Source organism: Phyllopteryx taeniolatus, chromosome 13 (assembly GCF_024500385.1).
Source record: "Phyllopteryx taeniolatus isolate TA_2022b chromosome 13, UOR_Ptae_1.2, whole genome shotgun sequence".
In the NCBI taxonomy this organism is placed as follows: domain Eukaryota; kingdom Metazoa; phylum Chordata; class Actinopteri; order Syngnathiformes; family Syngnathidae; genus Phyllopteryx; species Phyllopteryx taeniolatus.
Genome location: NC_084514.1, coordinates 26,516,481 through 26,541,931, shown reverse-complemented (window position 1 = coordinate 26,541,931; position 25,451 = coordinate 26,516,481). Strand labels below are relative to the sequence as shown.

The window sequence follows — 25,451 nt, the reverse complement described above, 5'->3', positions numbered from 1 at the left end:
GTGCCAAAAAAATATAACGGCAAGAATATGGACTTGTGACCCATGGAATTCACATCCATGTCCTCCAAGTCTATTGTGAGGGTGGTGAGTAATCAACTCACTGCTCTGCGGGTGGATAGTCTTGACCAAGTACAGTTTCAGTAAAGGTAAATGGTTCTTAATCCAATAATATGATTTAAACACTGGGTTATGTTTTTAGCACCGATTTTATTTCCCATTTTCACAAACAGAAAAACAACAACAGTAACATTGCCCCTTTTTTAAATAATGCAGACAATATGACCCTGGTAGCCCACATCAAGGACCACATTTCTCTGGCTATCCACAGCATCAACATCCTGATGCTGTGAATAAAAGAGACCTCTTTGGAGCTTCACATCTCAAAGACCAATGTGAGCTGTGTTGTGGGGTGATGCGAACATTTTCACCCAACCTCTCTTTAAAACTCTGAGGCTGAATGGGCACAGTTGTACAGGTAGAGAGGCCATGTGATACCTGGGCACATTGATGCGTGTCCTTCTCTCAGCACACAGACTCCGTGTACAAGAAGACACAGCAACGCCTGTTCCTGCTGAGGAAACTCAGGAGCTTTGATGAACAGGACATTTTCACAGTTGTCTATTAATGTCTATAAAATGTACTCACTTAACAAACATACAACCCCAATTCCAATGAAGTTGGGACGTTGTGTTAAGCTTAAATAAAAACAGAATACAATCATGTTCAACCTATATTTAATTGAATACTCTACAAAGACAAGATATTTAATGTTCAAACTGATAAACTTTATTGTTTTTAGCAAATAATCATAAAATTAGAATTTTATGGCTGCAGCACGTTCCAAAAAAGCTGGGACAGGGTCATGTTTACCACTTTGTTACATCACCTTTTCTTTTAACAACATTCAATAAGGGTTTGAGAACTGAGGGCACTAATTGTTGAAGCTTTATAGGTGGAATTTGTTCCCATTCTTGCTCGATGTACAGCTTCAGCTGTTCCAACAGTCCGGGGTCTCCGTTGTCGTATTTTACGCTTCATAATGCGCCACACATTTTTAATGGGAGACAGGTCTGTACTGCAGGCAGGCCAGTCGAGTACCCGCACTCTTTTACAACGAAGCCACGCTGTTCTAACACGTGCAGAATGTGGTTTGGCATTGTCTTGCTGAAATAAGCAGGGGCGTCCATGAAAAAGACGTTGCTTAGATGGCAGCATATGTTTCTCCAAAACCTGTATGTACCTTTCAGCATTAATGGTGCCTTCACAGATGTGTAAGTTACCCATGCCATTGGCACTAACACAGCACCATACCATCACAGATGCTGGCTTTTGGACTTTGCGTCCATAACAGTCCGAATGGTTCTTTTCCTCTTTGGCCCGGAGGACACGACGTCCACAAGTTCCAAAAACAATTTGAAATGTGGACTCGTCGGACCACAGAACACTTTTCCACTTTACATCAGTCCATCTTAGATGAGCTAGGGCCCAGAGAAGCCGGCGGTGTTTCTGGGTGTTGTTGATAAATGGCTTTGGCTTTGCATAGTACAGTTTTAAGTTGCACTTACGGATGTAGCGCCGAACTGTATTTAATAACATTGGTTTTCTGAAGAGTTCCTGAGCCCATGTGGTGATATCCTTTACACATTGAGGTCGGTTTTTCATGCAGTGCCGCCTGAGGGATCGAAGGTCACGGGCATTCAATGTTGGTTTTCGGCCTTGCCGCTTACATGCAGTGATTTCTCCACATTCTCTGAACCTTTTGATGATATCATGGACCGTAGATGATGAAATCCCTAAATTCCTTGCAATTGTATGTTGTGGAACATTGTCCTTAAACTGTTCGACTATTTTCTCATGCACTTGTTCACAAAGAGGTGAACCTCGTACCATCTTTGCTTGTGAATGACTGAGCAATTCAGGGAAGCTCCTTTTATACCCAATAATGGCACCCACCTGTTCCCAATAAGCCTGTTCACCTTCGGGATGTTCCAAACAGGTGTTTGATGAGCATTCCTCAACTTTCTCAGTCTTTTTTTTTTTTTGTCCTGTTCGGCTGTTAGGTCAAGCAGAATGGAAAATCTGTATCCCTTTTATGCCGAAACAGTTTTATTGTGTCACAGCGGAGTTCTTAAGCTTCCGCTGTGGTATTATAATTGAGATTTATTGAGAATCAGACTTAATCAATCAAACAGAACAAAGTTTCTAGAAGGCAGAACGAAACAAAGACGAGACAAAGTACTAATTGTAAACAGGATGAGTGAAGTAAATCATTACATTATCTACAACAATGAAACGTTAAATATGAGTGTTGCATGGGGCTGTAGTGCTACACCCTGTGAGGGAACGACAGGACAAGATAGAACAGGGCAAGGACAGGAGAAGAAGCATGCAGGACCAGGGTCATGAACCCGGCTGTACAACTGAATTTCCTCAACTTTCTCAGTCTTTTTTGCCACCTGTCCCAGCTTTTTTGGAACCTGTTGCAGCCATAAAATTCGAAGTTAATGATTATTTGCTAAAAACAATAAAGTTGATCAGTTTGAACATTAAATGTCTTTGTAGTGTATTCAATTAAATATAGGTTGAACATGATTTGCAAATCATTGTATTCTGTTTTTATTTATGTTTAACACAACATCTCAACTTCATTGGAATTGGGGTTGTACTTCCATCTGTTATCATGGGGAATGTTAGAACTTTTCCCTCATAAAACTGAAGAGGCAGTTGCGCTAACATGAGAGGGACTTCCAGGAAACAAGCCTGCTGCTGTTTACAGAGTCGTGGCTAACAGCTCAAACACCAGACTAGGTCATTTAAGATGCATCTCTCTTCTTTCTTCACTCTGTACAGTTTCATGTATCGGCCTATTATGTTAATTTGCTTGAGCATATACAATGAGTACATTTTCAGTGTCCTCCTTGCTTGCTATTTCTTTTTTATATTTACTGTAGCCACAATTGCTGCTGAACCAATGCAGGGCTCCCCATTTTTTCATGTATCACTTGAAGCTTTGAAAAGAGGTTGCAAGATAACATACCTGTATTATCATGAATTAGTGCAAATACAGGTGATTACTTATATTAAAATGTTGAAGGTTTGATGTATTTCCTTTATAGTGTTTTATTTTTAAATAACTGGTGTAACTTCTCTGAGATGTCTAGCCCTGCTAAAAGCAGCAAGCCATTGTTTGTCTTATCCAAGGGCATTCTCATGGGGGCTACAACAGCTGGCTGGGTAGGAAAGTCCTGATTATGGAAATTTACTGACTGACTGAAGGACCTTCCTTATACAGTGATCAGTTTTTTCCAGTTGCGGATTCAGAGAGATTGTGGGGGCTTGCAAATAGCGGACAGAGGACGGCCGGCCATTTCCCACTCTCTCTCTCCTCTGCCTCTTCTTTCTCTCTCAGTCTCTTTTTGTTTCTATCATGTAAAAAGCTTGTTGTATGAAAAAAAAAAAAAAAAAAATTGCTTTTAAATTGCTTTAAATCAATTTGAGCTAAATTCATGACCAAGCATCAACAACACAAAAAACATACACGTATGAGCATCTTTCTTTTCCGCTTTCACACTGACCTATAGTCATCAAATGTGAAGCTGTCCTTCAATGGTAGAACACCGGCAGCAGGATGAGTCTGCAAATGGTGGGAAAAGATGGTCAAGGGAAAAAAAGAGTAAGTAAAAAAAAATATATATATATATATTGTCTGTAATTATATATGTAAACATATACCGTACACACATATACACACATAATATATAGTCAAGTACAACCCGCATATTTATCAGACTTAAATGTTTCAGATAATCAAAACATTATGAAAATCTCAGACAAATCAAAATAATAATAATAATTATTTAAGGGGGGTAACTCACAGGCCTTATGTGAAAAACTAATTGCTCACTGAACTGAATAACTTATTGTGCCACCCTTGGCAGTAATAACTAAAATCAAGTGGTTGCACTCTTTTCGGCCGCTTGTATCTGTTCTTTTGGTCACGACCCACAGCTCGTGACCATAGGTGAGGGTAGGATCGTAGATCGACCGGTAAATAGAGTGCTTCGCCTTCCGGCTTAGCTCCTTCTTCACCACAACGGACCGATACAAAGTCTGCATCACAGCAGACGCTGCACCGAGCCGCCAGTCGATCTCCCATTCCGTTCTTCACTCACTCGTGAACAAGACCCCAAGATACTTGAACTCCTCCACTTGGGGAAGGATCTCATCCACGGCCTGGAGAGGGCACTCCACCTTTTTTCTGACCATGGGCTCAGATTTGGAGGTGCTGATTCTCATCCCAGCCGTTTCACACTGCAAACCGTTCCAGTGAGAGTTGGAGATCACGGCCTGACGAAGCCACCAGAACAACATCATCTGCAAAAAGCAAAGGTGCAATACGGAGGCCAACAAACCCCCTCTACGCCTCGGCTGCGTCTAGAAATTCTGTCCATAAAAGTTATGAACACAATATGTGATAAAGGGAAGTCGAGGTGGAGTCCAACTCTCACCGGAAACAAGTCCGACTTATTGCCGGTAATGCAGACCAAACTCTGACACCGGTCATACAGTGACCGAACAGCCCATATCAGGGGGTTCGGTACCCCATACTCCCGAAGCACCCCCCACAGGACTCCCCGAGGGACACGGTCGAACGCCTTCTCCAAGTCCACAAAACACATGTAGACTGGTTGGGAGAACTCCCATGCCCGTGCTGGCAAGGGAAGCGTAAATCCATTAATTTTGTTCGTCATAGGGGTTTTTGGAGCAGTGCTTTTTCTGGTCCCTCACCTCGGACCTGTTTACCCTACCAGGGGCATGAAGCCCCAGACAACTTAGCTCCGAGGATCATTGGGACACACAAACCCCTCCACCACAATAAGGTGTCGCTCCTATTAAAACTAAGACAATCTTGAGGCGACCTAGAACACCGTGGAGGAGCACTATGATGGTAAAGACCTCGAAATCAAAGTGTAGGAAAGCATAACGTAAGTGGAGAAAAACTAAACTCCAGATGACCTCAACAGACAAAGTCTTTGTAATTGTAATTTTATCCAAGAGTTAGTCAGGGCAAGTCAGCAAAACGTTTCTGAAATCATCAGTAAGAACTTCAACAATACTCGCACTCTGTTTGCTGCGTTTGACAAGCTCACAACCCCCATTCCAACAGTCATATCAAATCGATTACTAAAACTCCCTTCGACCATCTGAAGAACATATCCAGAGCGAAGGCTTGCATGTGTCAAGCAGGCCAGGAGAAGCTCATCCATGCTTTTATCTCAAGTAGACTTGACTATTGTAATGGTCTTTTGACTGGACTCCCCAAAAAGAGCATTAACAGCTGCAGCTCATTCAGAATGCTGCAGCTCGGGTTTTGACCAGAGCATATTACTCCAATTCTAAAGTCTTTACACTGGCTTCCAGTCTGCTTTAGAATAGATTTTAAAGTTTTGCTACTGGTCTATAAATCACTAAATGGTTTAGGTCCTGAATACATGAATGAAATGCTAATGGCATATCAACACAGTAGGGCTCTGAGATCGATAGACCCAGGTCAAATAGTGGAGCACTGGCTAACATTCCGGTTCACCCGGAACCACTCAAAATTTAGGAGGAAGCTTAACATTGAGCTAAAACTTCACCAAAGATCAAAGTAGCAACTTTACATCACAATTAATTGGGACAAAAACGTCTCACAGAATCACAAAAATTAACCTTGTGCCTCATCGTTGGGTAGGTAAAGGAATCAACGTTTTATAGCATTTGGTTCCGTTACTTTCGTGAACAAAATTCACCGGAGTCATGTGAAGTCACTACTAATGCCAAAACGGTGAGTTCCGGTCCGTACCCTATAAATAAAAGGCTAAAAGCTTAAAACAGTTAGTCAAATCAAAACTTAAAACATATAAACCATTTGATGTGATAAAACAGTCATAAATAACTATTTTAAACATTGCTATATTTAACTTTTAGCTGAAATATTAATTAATGTAACAAAGGCGGCGGCACGGTGAATGACTGGTCAGCACATGTGCCTCACAGTTCTGAGGACTAGAGTTCAAATCCCGCCTCGCCTGTGTGAAGTTTACATGTTCTAAATAAATAACATCTAAATAAATTATTTAATGCTAAACTAAAACGTTGAAACAACAGTGACAGTCTTATTTGTTGTGGAGAAAACAAACGAATACATCTACAGCTGGAGTTTGACGTTATAGAAATTACACTATGTTTCTCTCTTACTACTTACACTCATTCACAATATTTTATCTCGTTATTTTTGTTGCTTTTTCTCAAAATCCTGAATATAATTAAAATTCAGATGCCAATACACTTAAAACACCTCATTGCTCGAGACAAATGTAAGGAATGAAACTTCTTAATAAACGGCCAAACTACCAGATGCTAAAATAAAATGTTGCTTGGTCATTGAATTAAATCCAGATGAAATCTTCCATTGTTGAATCAATTTCAAGTGGGGAAGCGGCACATATTTGCAATAACTTGACAACTTTTAACATGGAAAACATAGACAACATAGATACATAATTAAAATAAATTGTGTAAATTTATGTAAATCGTTGATGGGGGGAGGCATATAAAAGCTCGCCAAGGGCGCCACATTGGCTAGGGACAATGACAGCAGAGCATAACGCATCAAGTAATATTAACTGTGTAGCACCGGACTTCATTATTGCACACAATAGCTTTATAAGTAGGTGCAGAAGTTTCAGCCAAATCCATCCAGCAGTTCCTGAGAGTTACTTTTGAAAATGACTTAATTCTATCATTAAGTTCCTGTTACCATGGCAACCAATGTTGACATTTTCAAATTTTGTACAGTATTTTAAAAGTAAATTATGGGTTCTTATATTATGTCCACATTTGAATTCCTTTTGTCATGAGACATGCTGCAGTACCATGGCTGGAGCCTGGGTAGCGCCTTGCGCCATCTTGCACTCTCTCTCCCCTCTCTCTCTTTCCAGCACTTTCCTCGGCCGTGCACCTGTCTCTACCTGGGCCCTCTGGCCGTAGCCCCCCCCCCCCCCCCCCCCTCCCGTGTTATCGGTATATTACGTGTATATTACAACTATCCGGCCTTCACGGTTACACGCATCCTCGACATGAGGCCCAGGGGACCTTTCGGACTTTTATGCGGCTCACCCGGGGAAGCCTGGCAGGACGCGGGGAGGCGTCCGTTGAGAGGGGGGTACTGTCATGAGGCCATCCTGCAGTACCATGGTTGGAGCCAGGGTGACGCCTTGCGCCATCTTACACTCTCTTTCCAGCACCTTCCACGGTTGTGCATCTGTCACCAATCAGCCCTCATTACCACCTGCATAAAAGCCTGCCAGATCCCCGAAACTCTTGCCAGAGTATTACAGCTGCTCCAGCGGTACAACGGCTCCTCAGTGTCCATGTAAGCTACACTATTCCTCGTCTCCTTTGTGACCTCTGTCTCTCTCCTTGTCCTCAGTGTTTCCTCCGTGTTCAACGCCACGTGAATTCCTACCGCCACGCCGTCAAGCCAGCCGCCTGCCCTCGTCACTGCCTGTCGCGCATTCCCTGCCTCCACTACCTCAAGGACGTCTACATTTCCCCTTTTCAATAAACTGTTCATCACAATCGCTCAGCCTCTGCCTGCTCTTGGCTCCATTCTCCATTCCGACATGACACCTTTTGCAAAAAATATAGACCATCCCTTGGAAAAAAAGACATTTAGACAAACTTTTTGTCAATTTATGATAATTAGTGCCTTTAAATGAGCATCTTCATAAGAAATACGTTCAAAATCTAATTGAACATGGCCAATTACATTGTGTAAATTTTTGTAGCGATGATTTTTTCCTTTTTTTTTTTTTACTGTTTAACTCTAATTTAAAGTTATTTTTTTCTTTTTAAACCCGATTCCTATAGGTGGTATCAGACAAAAGCGTTCGCCCAAAAGGCTGTTTTTTCCCTACACAAAAAGCTAAATTTCTCCGGAACCCATCATCCGATTTTCAAAATTCTTGCTTCGTTGTACTCACGTTAAAGTTGGGCATTCCAACGAGACTTTGCCTTTTGACAGATTTAGATTTTTGTGGACTCTTCTCATGTTGCTAATATGAAATGATACATATAGGCGTTGCTTCTGCAAGAGACACAAAGTCTCTTACATCATGGACTGGAGGTTCGCTCGTGTGTTTCTCTCACAGCTGCATGCAAACATCGGTCACACATGACACGAGTCACAGCACTTTTGGTTTTACGGTGCTTGCATCAAAATAAAAGTAATAAGAGGGGTGACAATATTTTGAGTGCGACTATACGTATGTATCAGCGACACGGCACAAGCTTTTACACAGTATGCAATATTCCTATATATTGTGTGCCCCTCGCTCGAGTAGCTTTATAAGACGCTGCACAGAAAGTCTTTACCGTGTCTGTTGGGTTGCCATATAGGCAAAAGTACAGATGACAGTACTGAAAACTACTGTGTGGGTCTTTTTTCCCTCCCGTCCAGTGCATAATAACAATAATAGAGACGTAGGTAAATACAAGGAAATCCTCACCTCTTGTCTTTAGTTCTCTTAGGTCCCTATGGCTGGAGGAAAAATAGTTGGCACCGCAGCTGGTTTCAGCCTCTGCCTAACGACACCTGAGTATCCGATGCGTTCATCTAAGTCTTTCTCAAAACACGCCGGTTCGAAGTGATCAGCACAGAGTTTGAAATGCTTGCTAGGCACACAGAGCTGACCATGTTTCTTCCCTTATTGATTGACCTTCCCTATCCGCTGGACACATATTCCTTTTTCACTTGGAAAGCCAAAGAAACTCTTGCCACTGCCTGAACCATTTGTAGAACAAAATGCCACACAATGAACCAACGTGAAATCGCCAAATCATACGACAGCCAATATACATGGAACAATAGCACACAACGCCGAATGACCAAGCTGTTTGGCTAGTGTTACGTCACAGCGTAATAAATCACATTTATCTATTTAACTGCTGTATATCTGCTATATAATCACTTTGAAATGGCAGATATGGTTTGTAAAATGGGTTTTAGAGTTATCAAGAACATTTTTAACATCTTTGTCCTCTGACCTTTAGCATGTCACAATTTTTCTCACTCAATATATTTCCAAAGGTGCTATTGACATGAAATTTTCACCAGATGTTTGGAGCAACCCGAGTACTCCATACATACAAAGAAAGGGAAAGAAATAAGTTCAGGAATTAAGTTGTGTGTAATAATGTGAAATGACATAGGGAAAAAGTATTGAACACAAGGGAGGTGCACCTAAACACCTAAAATCTATCAATAAACAGCAATCCAGCCACTTGTCAGTGCAAATTAATATCAGCTGGTTCAGTCCGAATTGATGGCCTACAAAAGGTCTCATTGCCAAGGGGTGAGTGAAGACACGTCTCATGATGAGTCAGAGCAGAGAGCTGTCTCAAGACCATCGCAAAGTACTTTTGCCTTTCGGCTTCTTCATCACAACGGACCGATACAAAGTCCGGCTTCCGCATCACTGCAGACGCTGCACCAATCCGCCTGTCGATCTCCCGTTCCATTCTTCCCTCACTCGTGAACAAGACCCCAAGATACTAGAACTCCTCCACTTGGGACAGAACACAGGACTCCCCGAGGGACACAGTCAAACGCCGTCTCCAAGTCCATAAAACACATGTAGACTGGTTGGGTGAACTCCCATGCACCCTCGAGGACCCTGCCGAGGGTGTAGAGCTGGTCCACCAGCAGGATGAAAACCACACTGACGGACCCTCCTCTCCAGCACCCCTGAATAGATCTTACCAGGGAGATTGAGGTGTCTGATCCCACTGTAGTTGGAACATACCCTCCGGTCCCCCTTCTTAAAAAGTGTACCACCACCCCAGTCTGCCAATCCAGAGGCACTGTCAACCAGGACAGCCCCACAACATCCAGAGCCTTTAGGAACTCCAGGCTAATATCATCCAACCCCCGGGGCCTTGCCACCAAAGAGTTTAACCACCTCGGTGACCTCAACCCCAGAGATAGGAGAACCCGCCTGAGAGACCCCAGACTCTACTTCTTCATGCGTGTCGGTGGAATTGAGAGGGTCTTCGAAGTATTTTCCCCACCGGCTCACGACGTCCCGAGTCAAGGTCAGCATTGCCCCATCCCCACTATACACAGTGTTGATGGTGCACTCCAGTACGCCCCTTCAAGGCGTTTCGAGTTAGCGTTCAGTGATTTCGGTAACATGGATGATCTGTAACATTTCACAGCTCTGCTTGTCCCAACATACAATAATTAAGCTTTATAAAAGCAGTTTATTTCTTTACATTCTTTAGTGGTATGTTTTATCCAATACAGTGCTACATTTCTTTATTTAAAACAAGTAAAAACATGGTGGTTTTTGGGGACTGGAATGGATTACTAGAATTTAAAATGTTTCAATAGGGATAATTTATTTGATGTATGAGTAAACAGTCACGAGCTTGGTCATGGAACGAATTGAACGCGTAAGTCAATTTACCATTGTACAGAGCAAAGTCAAGTTATTATATTTTACAGTGCATGTGTTTAACAAATCTCTAGAACATGAGTTTCACTTCTTAAATTTACTGTAACTACGAATGTTTCCCAAGGCAGTTTTTTTTTTTTTTAAATAAACACGCTCAACTTCTCCTGTCCTTTTACCCTTATAAAACTTTAAACACATAGGATAAATAAATATAATTATGGGGCACAGAATAAAATCAGACATTAGGCACATGTAAAAATCTTCTTCTTTTCCTTTCGGCTTGTCCCTTTTGGGGTCGCCACAGCGCATCATCCTTTTCCATGCAAGCCTATCTCCTGCACCCTCCTATCGAACACCAACTGCCCTCATGTCTTCCCTCACGACATCAATCAACCTTCTCTTTGTTCTTCCTCTAGCTCTCTTGCCTGGCATCTCCATCCTCATCGTCCTTATACCAATATACTCACTTTTTCTCCTCTGGATGTGTCTAAACCATTGAAGTCTGCTCTCTCCAACTTTGTCTCAAAAACATCAAACCTTGGCTGTCCCGCTAATTTTATCCAACCTGGTCACTCCGAGAGCGAACCTCAACATCTTCATTTCCGCCACCTCCAGCTCTGCTTCCTGTTGTCTCTTCAGTGCTACTGTCTCTAATCCGTACATCATGGCTGGCCTCACCACTGTCTCATAAATTTTGCCCTTCATCCTAGCAGAGACTCTTCTGTCACATAACACACCTGACACCTTCCTCCACCCGTTCCAACCTGCTTGGACCCGTTTCTTCACTTCCTGACCACACTCATCACTGCTCTGGATGGTTGATCCCAAGTATTTCAAGTCCTCCACCCTTGCTATCTCTTCTCCCTGTAGCCCACCACCCGTCTCATTCATGCACATATATTATGTCTTACTTCGGCTAATCTTCATTCCTCTGCTTTCCAGTGTATGCGTCCATCTTTCTAACTGTGGTCAAACATCGTGGTCCACGGGGATTCCAGTCTAACCTCATCTGTCAGCCTATCCATCACCACTGCAAACAGGAAGGGGCTCAGGGCTGATCCCTGATGCAGTCCCACCTCCACCTTAAATTATTCTGTCACACCTACAGCACACCTCATCGCTGTTCTGCTGCCCTCGTACATGTCCTGTATTATTCTAACATACTTCTCTGCCACTCCAGACTTCCGCATGCAGTACCACAGTTCCTCTCTGGGTACTCTGTCATAGGCTTTCTCTAGATCTACAAAGACAATGTAGCTAACTTCTGACCTTCTCTGTACTTTTCCATCAACATCCTCAAGGCAAATAATGCATCTATGGTACTCTTTCTAGGCATGAAACCATACTGTTGCTCACAAATACTAACTTCTGTCCTGAGTTTAGCCTCCACTACGCTTTCCCATAACTTCATTGTGTGGCTCATCAACTTTATTCTTCCATAGTTCCCACAGCTCTGCACATCACCCTTGTTCTTAAAAATGGGCACAGCACACTTTTCCTCCATTCCTCAGGCATCTTCTCACGCGCTAGAATTCTATTGAACAAGCTGATCAAAACCTCCACAGCCACCTCTCCTAGATGCTTCCATACCTCCACAAGAATGTCATCAGGACCAACTGCCTTTCCATTTTTCATCCTCTTTAATGCCTTTCTAACTTCCCCCTTACTAATCATTGCCACTTCCTGGTCCACCACACTTGCCTCTTCTACTCTGCCTTCTCTCTCATTTTCCTCATTCATCAACTCCTCGAAGTATTCTTTCCATCTAGCTAGCACACTGCTGGCACCAGTCAACATATTTCCGTCTCTATCCTTAATCACCCTAACCTGCTGCACACACTTCCCATGTCTATCCCTCTGTCTGGCCAGCCTGTATAGATCCTTTTCTCCTTCTTTAGTGTCCAACCTGCCATACATGTCATCATATGCCTCTTGTTTGGCCTTTGCCACCTCGACCTTTGCCCTGTGTCGCATCTCAATGTATTCCTTTCGCCTCTCCTCGGTCCTCTCAGTGTCCCACTTCTTCTTAGCTAACCTTTTTCCTTGTATGATTTCCTGTACTGTGAGGCTCCACCACCAAGTCTCCTCTCCTTTCTCACCAAGTACTCTCCTGCCTGCCTCTCTGATCACCTTGGCTGCAGTGGTCCAGTCTTCTGGAAGCTCCTCCTGTCCACGAGAGCCTGTCTCCCCTCTTCCCAAAAAGCTGCACAACACTCATCCTGTCTCAGCTTCCACCACATGGTTCTCTGCTCTGGCTTTGTCTTCCTAATCTTCCTCTCCACCACCAGAGTCATCTTACACACCACCATCCTATGCTGTCTAGCCACATTCTCCCCTACCACAACCTCACAGTCGGTAACTTCCTTCAGATTACATCGTCTGCACAAGATGTAATCCACCTGCGTGCTTCTACCTCCGCTCTTGTAGGTCACCCTATGTTCCTGCCTCTTCTGGAAAAAAGTGTTACTTAAAGCCATCTACATCCTTTTTGCAAAGTCTACCACCATCTGTACCTCCAAGTTCATTTCCTGGATGCTGTACCTACCCATCACTTCTTCATCACCCTTATTTCCTTCACCAACATGTCCATTACAATCTGCACCAATCCCAACTCTCTCTCTGTCTGGGATGCTGAGAACTACTTCGTCTAGCTCCTTCCAGAATTTCTCTTTGCCCTCTAGGTCACATCCTACCTGTGGGGCATAGCCACTAATCACATTATACATAACAACCTCAATTTCAAGTTTCAGCCTCATCACTCGATCTGATACTCCTTTCACCTCCAAGACATTCTTAGCCAACTCTTCTTTTAAAATAACCCTGACTCCATTTCTCTTCCCATCTACACCATGGTAAAATAATTTAAACCCTGCCCCTAAACTTCTAGCCTTACTGCCTTTCCACCTAGTCTCCTGGACACAGAATATATCAACCTTTCTCCTAATCATCATGTCAACCAACACCCGAGATTTTCCTGTCATAGTCCCAACATTCAAAGTCTCCACATTCAGTTCTCAGCTCTGTGCTCTCCTCTTCTCTTTCTGCCGAAGAACCCGCTTTCCACCTCTTATTCTTCTTCGACTTCGACCCACAGTAGCTTAATTTCCAACGACGCCCTGCAGGTTGACAGCGCCGGTGGCGGACGTTGTTAACCCGGGCCACGACCGATCCGGTATGGAATTCTTTGGATGAACGTTCATATTTGTTTGGCAAAGTTTTAAGCCGGATGGCCTTCCTGACGCAACCCTCTGCATTTATCCTACAGTTTGCACTGGCTTGTGCCCCCCATAGGGCTGCATTAGGCACATGTAAAAATAACTTACGATATTGTAATCTGTACCACACACTAATTTGATAAAATGCTGTTTTTCATGTGAACTGAGTGTTGTGCCTTATCAGCGTATTATATATATATAAAAAAAAATCTTTACCTGTAAAAGTTTGTAGAAGTAGGCATACTGGCGGGCTGTGTTTTTAAACTGGCTGAGGACATCCTGAATCGCTTGTGTGCCCAAAAGCTGCTGCACCTCTTCCGGCTGGTAGTATAGTGGGATACTGTAATCCTGAGGAAGACTGCGGATATATGGCAGCCACATTGATGCAGGATTGGCCCGCTCACAAAGCAGATGGAAGGCGAGTGACACATTGCCCATAGCCTTAAGAATCCGGTCCTGGCGGAGGAGAGGTCCTACGACACAGAGGTTTCATTACATTTTAACAATTTTTTGACCAATGTCACACACAATTCACAAATATCAGTAAGCATAGACAAAAGACACTGTGGTTGGTGTCATGCAGGAAACACAATACATAGGGACTTAAAATTTAATTTCCCTTCTGGGACTGAAATTACTCGATTGAAAATAAAAGAAAATAAATTTTATATTTCAACTCAGACAGTCGGGACCGAGGCCAGGGTCTACCTTTTAAATCAGTGATTCTTAACCTAGGTTCGATCGAACCCTAGGGTTTCAGTGAGGCAGTCACAGTGGTTGAACAGAGGACAAGAAACGGGGTGTGTGCGCGTGCGTGCATGTCCATAAAGCCTTTTGACACTGCATTTTGAATGCCGCGTACATGGGGATCAAAACGCAACGTTGCATCAAGATGTCCGTTTGCCGTAGCGGCGCTGCACCTCGAATTGATTATTTTTTTTTTTAACAGTCTTTATTTAAAACTGGAATCCATGAAAATTTTTTGTTTCAAAAAATATTTTCACCCAAGCCCATACTAGAAATGACAAAATGCTGATTAAGCCTGTAAGCTCGACTAACATCTAGCAGTATTTTTCAACATTCTATTTTTTTATATTTGGTGAATGCCCAATTCATTTCCCATGCTGGCCCAGTTGGTGGCACACCTAAAATGACGAAGGAGATGTCGGCACGGAAATTAGGCATTTTGCAGAGCAATGGGCGGAGCGCGGTTGTAAAACGCTTACTAAAAATATTTGTGTTTCTGAAGCATAAAATAGCCACACAATAATCATTGTGTAAACAAAAACAACCATAAAAATTGCAACAAATCTACCTCTCGTCGAGGAGCCGCTGCCTGCCAGCAGCTGTGTGGGTAGTCACGTGGTCACAACCCGGCACTCCTCTCGTCCTTAGTGATCTGTATTTATTGCTTTTGTCGATCCTCATCTCATTTCTTTTAACGTGTTTGTGCAAGTTAACTTGCTAGTGACCCAGCGATGTGGTTTACGATAACTTTTATCCACCTGATTATAACTTTGCGCATCGTAACGCTGCTACTGCTTCACCACCAGTCATGATGTGAAGAAGTTCTCTCTGCCAATCTCCCTACGGACATTGATCGCCGGTGACATAGAGCTGAGGTCAGGTGACGTGACACGAAAAGCATGATCAAGGAGGAAGAGCAGGGGCCTCACTTATCAAAAAGTGCTTCTTATTAAAAGTCCACATACACACAAAAGCTGAAAATATGTATGACCAAGATCCTATCAAATCTTGTGTACGCACACAGGTGCACCTGTAAGGAATTTTCCTTAGTATTAAAAAGGAAAAAAAAAATAAATAAAAAAAAAAAAAGGGATTGCAGCCAATCGACAGGGTTACTGCTACTAAACTGCAAAATGTCCGAAGAATTTACTTAATTAAATTGTATTATTTTTGAGAAGAAGGGAAATTACCCCAGTTTACCAAATTTTAATCATACAACTAATGATAAAATTAAGGGCTTTTTTTTCCCCCCCAGTGTGGTGGCGTAGTATGCAAATCAAGACAGCGACATAGTTGACACAGAACCGGAAAAGCACTGTTTAATATTTCATTGCAAATAAATACTATGTGAACAAATACAATTAAAAAAAGTGGTTTAATGTGTCCTTCATTTATTCCTGTTGGGAATAGCGGTCGCTGAGTGCTGGTAGGACACAGCCAGCTACCCCTTTACGCCTCAGCGCGCAAGCCACAACCAAATGGAAATTTGGAATCAATACGCATATTACACACACCTGTTGGACATTATTGTGATATGCACACCTGTATGGAATTTTCCTTGACAAGTCACACACTGAGGAAAGTAGCCATGTTGATCCCGCAACAAAATCAAACAAACAAAATCAGCTCATGATTATAAATGAGACTGCATGGCTAATTTATATTGAAGGGTGAATTTATGGCAACAGCAGAAACAATCCCTTCCTGGAGCCGTCACCATATCGTGGTGGAGGGTGTTGGATGTCCCAATGATACTAGGAGCTGAGTTGTCTGGGGCTTTATGCCCCTGGCAGGGTCACCCTGCCCCAGGTTCACTTTTTTGTCCACGTCAAAGCATGTGCTATAAATGCAGAACAATTTAAAAAACAATTGCCCAAAAAAATATAATCTTATCTATGAACCCTTTTCAAGTATTGTAGAAATAACACAAAGAAAATGAATTTTGTTGTGAAAAGATCATCAGACAAATGTAGATATCAGACAAATATAACCCAAGTAAACTTAAAATGCTATTTTAAAATGGTGATTTCATTTATTAAGGAATGCAGCCCTACGAAGAAGGGGGGGGTCCCAAGCCTGGTTAAATGCAGAGGGTTGCGTTAGGAAGGGGATACGGCTTAAAACTTTGCCAAACAAACATGAGCGTTCATCCCAAAAAATCCATACCGGATCGGTTGTGGCCAGGGGTAACAATGTCCGCCACCCGCGCTGTTAACCTGCAGGGCGCCGTTGGAAATTCAGCTACTGTGGGTCGAAGTCGAAGAAGAGGTGGAAAGCGGGTTCTTCGGCAGAAAGAGAAGAGGAAATCACAGAGCCTGAACTGAATGTGGGGACTTTGAATGTTGGGACGATGACAGGAAAATATCGGCAGTTGGTGGCATGATGATTAGGAGAAAGGTTGATATATTGTGTGTCCAGGAGACCAGGTGGAAAGACAGAAGACTAGAAGTTTCAGGCCAGGGTTCAAATTATTTTCCCATTGTGTTCATGGGAAGAGAAATGGAGTCGGGGTTATTTTAGAGGAAGAGTTAGCTAAGAATGTATTGGTGGTGAAACAGTATCAGATAGCGTGATTAGGCTGAAACTTGAAATTGAGGGTGTTTTGTATAATGTGATGAGTGGCTATGCCCCACAGGTAGGATGTGACCTAGAGGTGAAAGAGAAATTCTGGAAGGAGCTAGACGAAGTAGTTCTGAGCATCCCAGACAGACAGGGAATTGTGATTGGTGCAGATTGTAATGGACACGTTGGTGAAGGAAACGGGGGTGACGAAGAAGTGATGTGTAAATTTGGCATCCAGGAAAGGTACTTGGAGAGACAGATGGTGGTAGACTTTGCAAAAAGGATGGAAATGGCTATAGTGAACACTTTATTCCAGAAGAGGCAGGAATATAGGTTGACCTACAAAAAAGGAGGTAGAAGCATACAGGTGGATTACATCTTGTGCAGACGACGTAATCTAAAGGAGGTTACTGACTGTATGTAACGGTAGTAGGAGGGGAGAGTGTGGCTACACAGCATAGGATGGTGGTGTGTAAGATGACTGGTAGTGGGGAGGAAGATTAAGAAGACAAAGGCAGAGCAGAGAACCATGTGGTGCAAGCTGAGAAAGAAACCGTGTTGTGCGGCTTTTCGAGAAGAGATCAAACAGGCTCTCGGTGGAGAGGAGGAGTTTCTCGAAGACAGGACCACTACAACCAAGTTGATCAGTGAGACAGGCAGGAGAATACTTGGTCTATCTTCTGGTAGGAAAGGGGAGAAGGAGACTTGGTGGTGGAACCTCAAAGTACAGACAAACATACAAGAGGTGAGCTAAGAAGAAGTGGGACACAGAGGACCGAGAACCAGGAGAAAGGAATACATTGAGATGCAACATAGGGCAAAGGTAGAGGTGGAAAAGGCCAAACAAGAGGCATATGATGACATGTATGCCAGGTTGAACACTAAAGGAGGAGAAAATGATCTATACATGTTGGCCAGACAGAGGGATAGCTATGGGAAGAATGTGCGGCAGGTTACGGTGATTAACTCATTCCCTGCCAATGCCGTCATTCAGAATCCATTTTTGAATGGGGGTGGGTGGGGGAGGGTCTTGTGCAGTTTATGTGTGATTGTCGAGCCTCTGGAAAACTGTAATGAGGATTGGCACCCTGTAGAGAGCAACAATGCCTTAAGGTAAACATCCCTCCCTCAGAGGAAAGAGGAGGAGGTGGGGTGCAAGAGACAATGAGAGAAGGGAAACGTAATGGCGGAAAAGAGAGAAGACAAAATGAAAAAAAAAATCTAACAAAAAAAGCTTTCAGTACAAGAAATGTATTGCGCCAAGCCAAGAAAAACATTCCTGTGACTGACAGGAATGACGGCAGCGATCATGCACGGGAATAAAGGATGACGCTCACCAAAATGCTCACCAAAATGCTGGGCCAAATGGCGACTTGCCAGCTGATCGTCTGCCGACCAGGATTTGAGTAAATAGGAACTTCTTCTGGATCGCCAGCAGAGCTTCATCCCCAAGCTTCCTCCAGATGGTATGGAGACGAAGGTAACTCGTTTGCAGCTCGTGTTAGTTACATTTAGCGAGCAAACACGTTCCTTAAATCCTTGTTACATAAAAACATCATTTAGTCCCACTAGTTCACATTACAATGTAACATCTATTGCCAGTCCTGATTTGAATTTTCCATTTCGTCCATCTTGCAGGAACTCAAAACCCGCGAGTCGAACGTCTTTTACGATTGCGACGAAATAAATTTTTTCACCCTTGCAAAACACAATAAAACGTATTCTCTCGCAATGATATGTATTTTTTAAAACTTACAGGTTATGCATCCAGCAGATGTTCAACACCCATTCCAGTACGCAGTGCAGACAAAAAAAGGTAATTGAAAGCTTTTTTTTCTCCACGTCCCAGAGCTGTGGCAACTGTAGAGGAATCAAACTGATGAGCCACACAATTAAGTTATGGGAAAGAGTAGTGGAGGCCAGACTCTGGACAGAAGTGAGTATTTGTGAGCAACAATATGGTTTTCTTGCTGGAAAGACTATCACAAATGCATTATTTGCCTTGAGGGTGTTGATGGCGAAGTACAGAGAAGGTCAAAAATGAAGATTAGCCAAAGTAAGACAGAATATATGTGCTTGAATGAGAGAAGTGGAGGGGGAAGACTGAGGCTACAGGGAGAAGAGATCGCGAGGGTGGAGGTCTTTAAATAGCTGGGGTAGTAGTCCAGAGCAATGGTAAGTGTGGTAAGGAAGTGAAGAAACAGGTCCAAGCAGGTTGGAACGGGTGCTGGAAGGTGATGAAGGGCAAAATTTATAAGACAGTGGTGATGTATGGATTAGACACAAATTGACTGAAGAGACAAAAGGAAACAGAGCTGGAGGTGGAGGAAATGAAGATGTTGAGGCTCTCCTCTAGGAGGAGTTCTCTCTAGGAGTGACCAGGTTGGATAGGATTAGAAATTAGCTCATTAGAGAGATAGCCAAAGTTAGATGTTTTGGAGACAAAGAGAGCAGACTTAGAAGGTTTGGACACGTTTAGAGCAGAGATATTGAGTATATTGGTAGAAGGATGATGAGGATGGAGCTGCCAGGCAAGAGATCTAGAGGAAGACCAAAGAGAAGGTTGATGGATGTAGTGAAGGAAGACATGAGGGCAGTTGGTGTTCGAGAGGAGGATGCAGGAGATGAGCTTATGGTACATGGAAAAGTATTACACGCTGGGGCGACCCCGAACGGGACAAGTCGAAATGAAAAGATGATGATTTCATTTATTCAGCAAAAAAAAAAAAAAAAAAACTCTTCCGAGTTACCTGGCCCTGTGTGAAAAAGTAGTAGTCCCCTAAAACTGGTTGGGCCATCCTCAGCAGCAACAACTGAAATCAAATGTTTTCTATAACTGGCAATGACTCTTTCACATCTCTGTGGAGCTATTTTGGCCCACTCTTATTTGCAGAATTGTTTGAATTCTGAAGAAATGGAGGATTTTCAAGCATGAACGGCCTTTTTCAGGTCATGCCACTGCATTTCAATCAGATTCAAGTCTGGACTTTCACTAGGCCACTCCAAAACTTTAGTTATGTTTTTTTAAGCGATTCAGAAGTTGACTTGGTGTTTTTTTGGATTGTTATCCTGCTTCAAAACCCAAGTGCGCTTCAAGCTTGAGGTCACAAACTGATGGCTGAGCATTCTCTTTCAGGATTTTCTTTTATGAGCAGTATTCATGGTTCCAACAATCACAGCAAATGGTCCAGGTCCTGAAGGAGCACAGCAGCCCAAGACTAACACACTACCACCGCATTTGACTGTTGGTATAATGTTCTTTTTCTGAAATGTTGTGCTTCATTTACGCCAGATGTAGCGAGAAACACACATTGCAAAAAGCTCAACTTTCATCTCGTCAGTCCAATATTCTCCCAAAAAGTCTTGGGAATCATTCGGATGTTTTTGTTGTTTTTGCAATAGTAAGATGAGCCTTTATGTTCTTTTTGGTCAGCGGTGGATTTCACCTTAGAACTCTGCCATGGATGCCATTTTTGCAGAGTTTCTTCCTTATTGTTGTATCATGAACACTGACCTTAACTAAGGCAAGGGAGGCCTGCAGGTCTTTAGAAGTTGTCCTGAGTTCCTTTGTGGCCTCCTGGATGAGTCGTCGCTGTTCTTTTGGGGTACTATTTGTAGGCTGGCCACTCCTCGGAAGGTTCACCACTGTTCCATGTTTTCTCCATGTGAGGATAACGGCTCTCACTTTACAAATGGCTTTTGTAACCCTTTCCAGAATGATACAGTAGATGTCAATTATTGTATTTCTCGACTGATCTGGAGTTTCTTTGGATCGCATCATTTTATTGCAGCTCGTCAGACTTATTATTTTTTTTTAGACAGATTCTGTTTTAAGGTGACGTAAGCAGTTTGTCATATGTGTTAAAACTCTCTGCATGTCCAGATAGTAAAATATTACTTAAATGATCTTTTGAAAACACATCCCTATCCAGCCTCATCTAATGCCTCTAATTTAATGTTCATTATTAATTTAGAAGGTCTCTGTGATGGAGAGAACTGTCCAATTAGACACTGTACATACTGAAGCCGTGGCCAGAGAGTGTGTCAATCATTTTCTCGTGCATGCACATGTATGCCAGAAAGAAGCTCTGGGAACAGTGTCGGACGTGGAGGCTTTCGGTGGCTATCTCTCGTTTGGCAACAACTGGGTCTTCTAAAATAGGAAACGTTAGCAGAGCAAAGAGACCAGAAAGGCTATACAGAGGGAATCCGACAGAGAAAGAAACAAACCTACGATTCACATCGGACCTACTATTCGAGAGGTGGCTTGCATCAACTCAGACTCCCTGAGGAACTTGATCTTGATGGACAAAGGAGCGAAGTGGCTTCATTTCTGCTCGACCGGTAAGTCTATCACATCCTTGAATTTTTAACTGACTGTGCATTCCCAAAAAATATAACTTCAAACCGATGGCGTTAGACAGCCGCGGTCATGTGCGGCACGAATGTTCAGCAAAATAGCATTGCTTGCTAACAATACAGTAGCTAGCATTCTGACAAGCCATAGCTCAAGGTATATAAGAAGTCAATCGCAAAGGTAGCCTTAGTCGATCGCGTGCTGGTAGTTTTACTTATTTATTTATGGTGGAGCGGGAGACAGGGCACACCATTGTTTGACGTCATTGTGACAGGCAGCTCAGTGTGTGTGTGGCTTCTGAGTGAGTGTGTGCACCACTTCGCATTGCGTGGGGGGGAGGTGCGCTACTGAGGAAGAGATTACGCAAGGTGCATGCTTGTGTGTGGGTTGTGACGCAGTTGTAGCAACGACAACCGGGAATAAGTTAGCAAGCGTAAGAGTGTCCTCTGCAAGGAATTTATGTGTAGAGTGCCCGCTATCTTGCACAGGGAGTTCCGCGACGGTCCACCCCTCCACTCCCTTCATTTTTATTGAGACTTTTGGGCATGACCACACACACACACACACAAAACTCGCTGAAATTTTAAGCAATTTCCATGCGGTTTGTTTTGTTACAAACATCAGACGTGGCTACGATACAAAAAAATAAATAAATCAGTGTGCATTGAAAATGTTTCCTCAGAGATTTGTTTACATGTGTGTGTTAAAAATATAATATTGGATATATGTAGGTCTCATGTATCTTACTGGAGACTGTCAACTTACTATTTCCTTGTACAACCCCAATTCCCATGAAGTTGGGACGTTGTGTTAAACATAAATAATAAAATACAATGATTTGCCAATCATGTTCGACCTACATTTAAATGAATACACTACAAAGACATTTAATGTTCAAACTGATAAACTTTATTGTTTTTAGCAAATAATCATGAACTTGGAATTTTATGACTGCAACACATTCCAAAAAAACTGGGACAGGCTCATGTTTACCACTGTGTTACATCACCTTTTCTTTTAACAACATTCAATAAACATTTGGGAACTGAGGACACTAATTGTTGAAGCTTTGTAGGTGGAATTCTTTCCCACTCTTGCTTGATGTACAGCTTCAGCTGTTCAACAGTCCGGGGTCTCCGTTGTCGTATTTTACGCTTCATAATGCGCCACACATTTTCAATGGGAGGCAGGTCTGGACTGAAGGCAGGCCAGTCTAGTACCCGCACTCTTTTACTACAAAGCCACGCTGTTGTAACACGTGCAGAATGTGGTTTGGCATTGTCTTGCTAAAATAAGCAGGGGCATCCATGAAAAAGACGTTGCTTGGATGGCAGCATATGTTTCTCCAAAACCTGTATGTACCTTTCAGCATTAATGGTACCTTCACAGATGTGTAAGTTACCCATGCCATTCGCACTAACACAGACCCATACAATCACAGATGGTCCACTTTGCATCCATAACAGTCCGGATGGTTCTTTTCCTCTTTGGCCCGGAGGACACGACGTCCACAATTTCCAAAAACTATTTGAAATGTGGACTCGTCGGACCACAGAACACTTTTCACTTTGCATCAGTCCATCTTAGATGAGCTCGGGCCCAGAGAAGCCGGCGGCGTTTCTGGGTGTTTTTGATAAATGGCTTTTGCTTTGCATAGTAGAGTTTCAATTTGCACTTTACGGCTGTAGCGCCGAACTGTATTTACTGACATTGGTTTTCTGAAGTGTTCCTGAGCCCATGTGGTGATATCCTTCACACATTGTCAGTTTTTGATGCAGTGCCGCCTGAGGGATCAAAGGTCACAGTCATTCAATGTTGGTTTTCGGATTTTCCACATTACATATTGCGATAGGCGGCCTTGACAGAATTGTCTGTTCTCTCCGGGGTTACAAAGTTCATCAGCTGTCCGAATGTCATTCTACATTCATCTGGCTCTGCGTAATACTCCCTTCGTTCATGATAGTGTCCATGAGCTTTGTCATGTGTCTGCAGTAATGGCAGACAGCAATCCGTTGATCAGGGGCTGACGAGTCAGAGCAGCTCCAGATGTCTCGTGGCGGATGTCAAAACATGGAGGTGGGGTCACGTCACAGAAATTTCTTCCTCACAATGTGATTACTCTCACGTCAATCTGTCACCACTCCCCTGTAAAGCAAGACATTATAGTAGTTAGATTTTGTTTGTAAAATTGGCTTTCCATTGTTACCAATCTTTCTGATCTCCACATATAAAAGCTGTCCAAACAAGTATTTAAAAAAGATCCCTCATATCCATCCAATCAACAAAACTGAAAAAAATACAGTAGAATATGTTTCAGTTTCCATTCGATTTCATCTTTCATTTCCCTCTAATGGCCGTTACGACTTGAAATAAATGTAGAATTGGCTCATCATATTACCAATATGTACACAACTCATTTTGAAAGCAGATGTCTGTTAAAAGTATGTAGAGCTATTTTTCAAGCTACTGTAACGGTTTTGATAAAAAATGCTTTTGCAACATCAACATTTTTAAAAAATGACAATGTGGAAGTTTTGATACAATTTTTAGCATGAATCATGGTAGTTGACAGATTTTGCTTTCACCTATTTACAGTTTCTAAAACGCGTGTGTGTGTGCATGTGTGCGTGCTCGTGTAAATGCATGTATACAAGTCATGTGACTATTATACAGTGCTTAGCGTACCCATCAGAGATGTCGGCCAGGGGTTGTAGTCAGCCGGGGTCACCAATAGCCGTGCTCTCCTCTTGGGAACTCTGAACAACAAATATATAAATTCAGCGGAAATTGCCTCTGTACTACAGTGTGGAGTATTTCTAAAGCTTTTATCAAAGCTACTTGTTGCTAACTAAATAGGACTAATAATGAAATGCAACATTCATGCCAATTATTTTCGAACTATAATGCCATGAGATAGTTTCCCACATATTCAATATGACAACATCTGTTTATTTTTACTTACCGGTGAACAAGACCTGATGAAAATGGCAAAGTAGCTGCTTACCACGGTAAAGACAGCTGGTGACTTGCGCGTGCACGCCTGCGAGGAGCTTGGATTAGGCCAGAGGGGAAGGGAAGGAGGAGGGAGTGGTGAGGTGAGGCTGCATTCAAATCTTGCTTGCGGTTTCAACACTACACCTTTAAGTGATTTCTTGATTGAGCAGGTCTGGAAGTAATCAGGCTTAGGTGTGATCAGTGAAAATTAACCAGAAATTGTGATTAGCCACAATTAATTCATGATTTAATAAGGAGGGGTAATTACTTTCTCACAGGGCCAGGAAACTTTGAATAGTTGTTTTTTCCTTAATAAATGAAATCATTTAAAAACAGCATTTTAAATTCACTTGGGTTATATTTGTCTGATATTTACATTTGTTTAATGATCTTAAAGTGGGGAAACTATGCAAATATATAAGAATTTGAGAAGGGGGCCAATACTTTTTCACGGCACTGTATTTCAAAAGTAGAGGTCAGTGGTTGTATTTTAAGACACATTTGTCATTATAATCTGGGTTCCATTTAACAACAATCTTCTCTGTGGTGTGTCAAATTAATATTTATTTTCACTTCACACTGACTTTAGCTTTACATTTTTAGTACTTAAACTGTATAATAATTATGTTTATGTTGTGTCAAAACTTGCAAAGTAACGTGAATTTAACATTGAAATTTCTGCATTTAATGTCAAAGTATTTACCAGTAATACAGTGAAAATTAGAGTAAATGTGAATATGTACTTTGCAAGTCCATTTAGAGTGTGCCCTTAAAATTTCTGCTTGCAGCGCCAGGGATCTCGTTTGATGTGCGCCCCATGTCTGAGATGCACACAAATGAGCAGGGGCATCATGCTACAGATTAAAGTATTCTATCGTGGTGCTGGAAACCTGCCGTATTAATTTTTTTGATAAAACAGGGCTCTAGAGTCGAATAATCTGGTCGCATATGTGGCCTAATTTCGGAAAGGTGGGGGAATAAAGAGCGGGTCCACCTATACGCCTAGCCATTTGAGGAAGAAAAAAAAATGTGACACATCAGAATCATCTTTATTTGCCAAGTATGTCCAAAACACAC

General features: G+C 42.5%; 1 protein-coding gene across 1 annotated transcript in view; it reads right to left on the bottom strand.

The window, feature by feature from the left end:
- Positions 1–25,451, bottom strand: part of setd3 (SET domain containing 3, actin histidine methyltransferase) — a 119,323-nt gene that overhangs the window by 59,232 nt on the left and 34,640 nt on the right. The window contains 2 exon segments of the mRNA XM_061794983.1: positions 3,576–3,634; positions 13,931–14,187. Of these exon segments, the coding sequence (XP_061650967.1) occupies positions 3,576–3,634; positions 13,931–14,187 (316 nt within the window).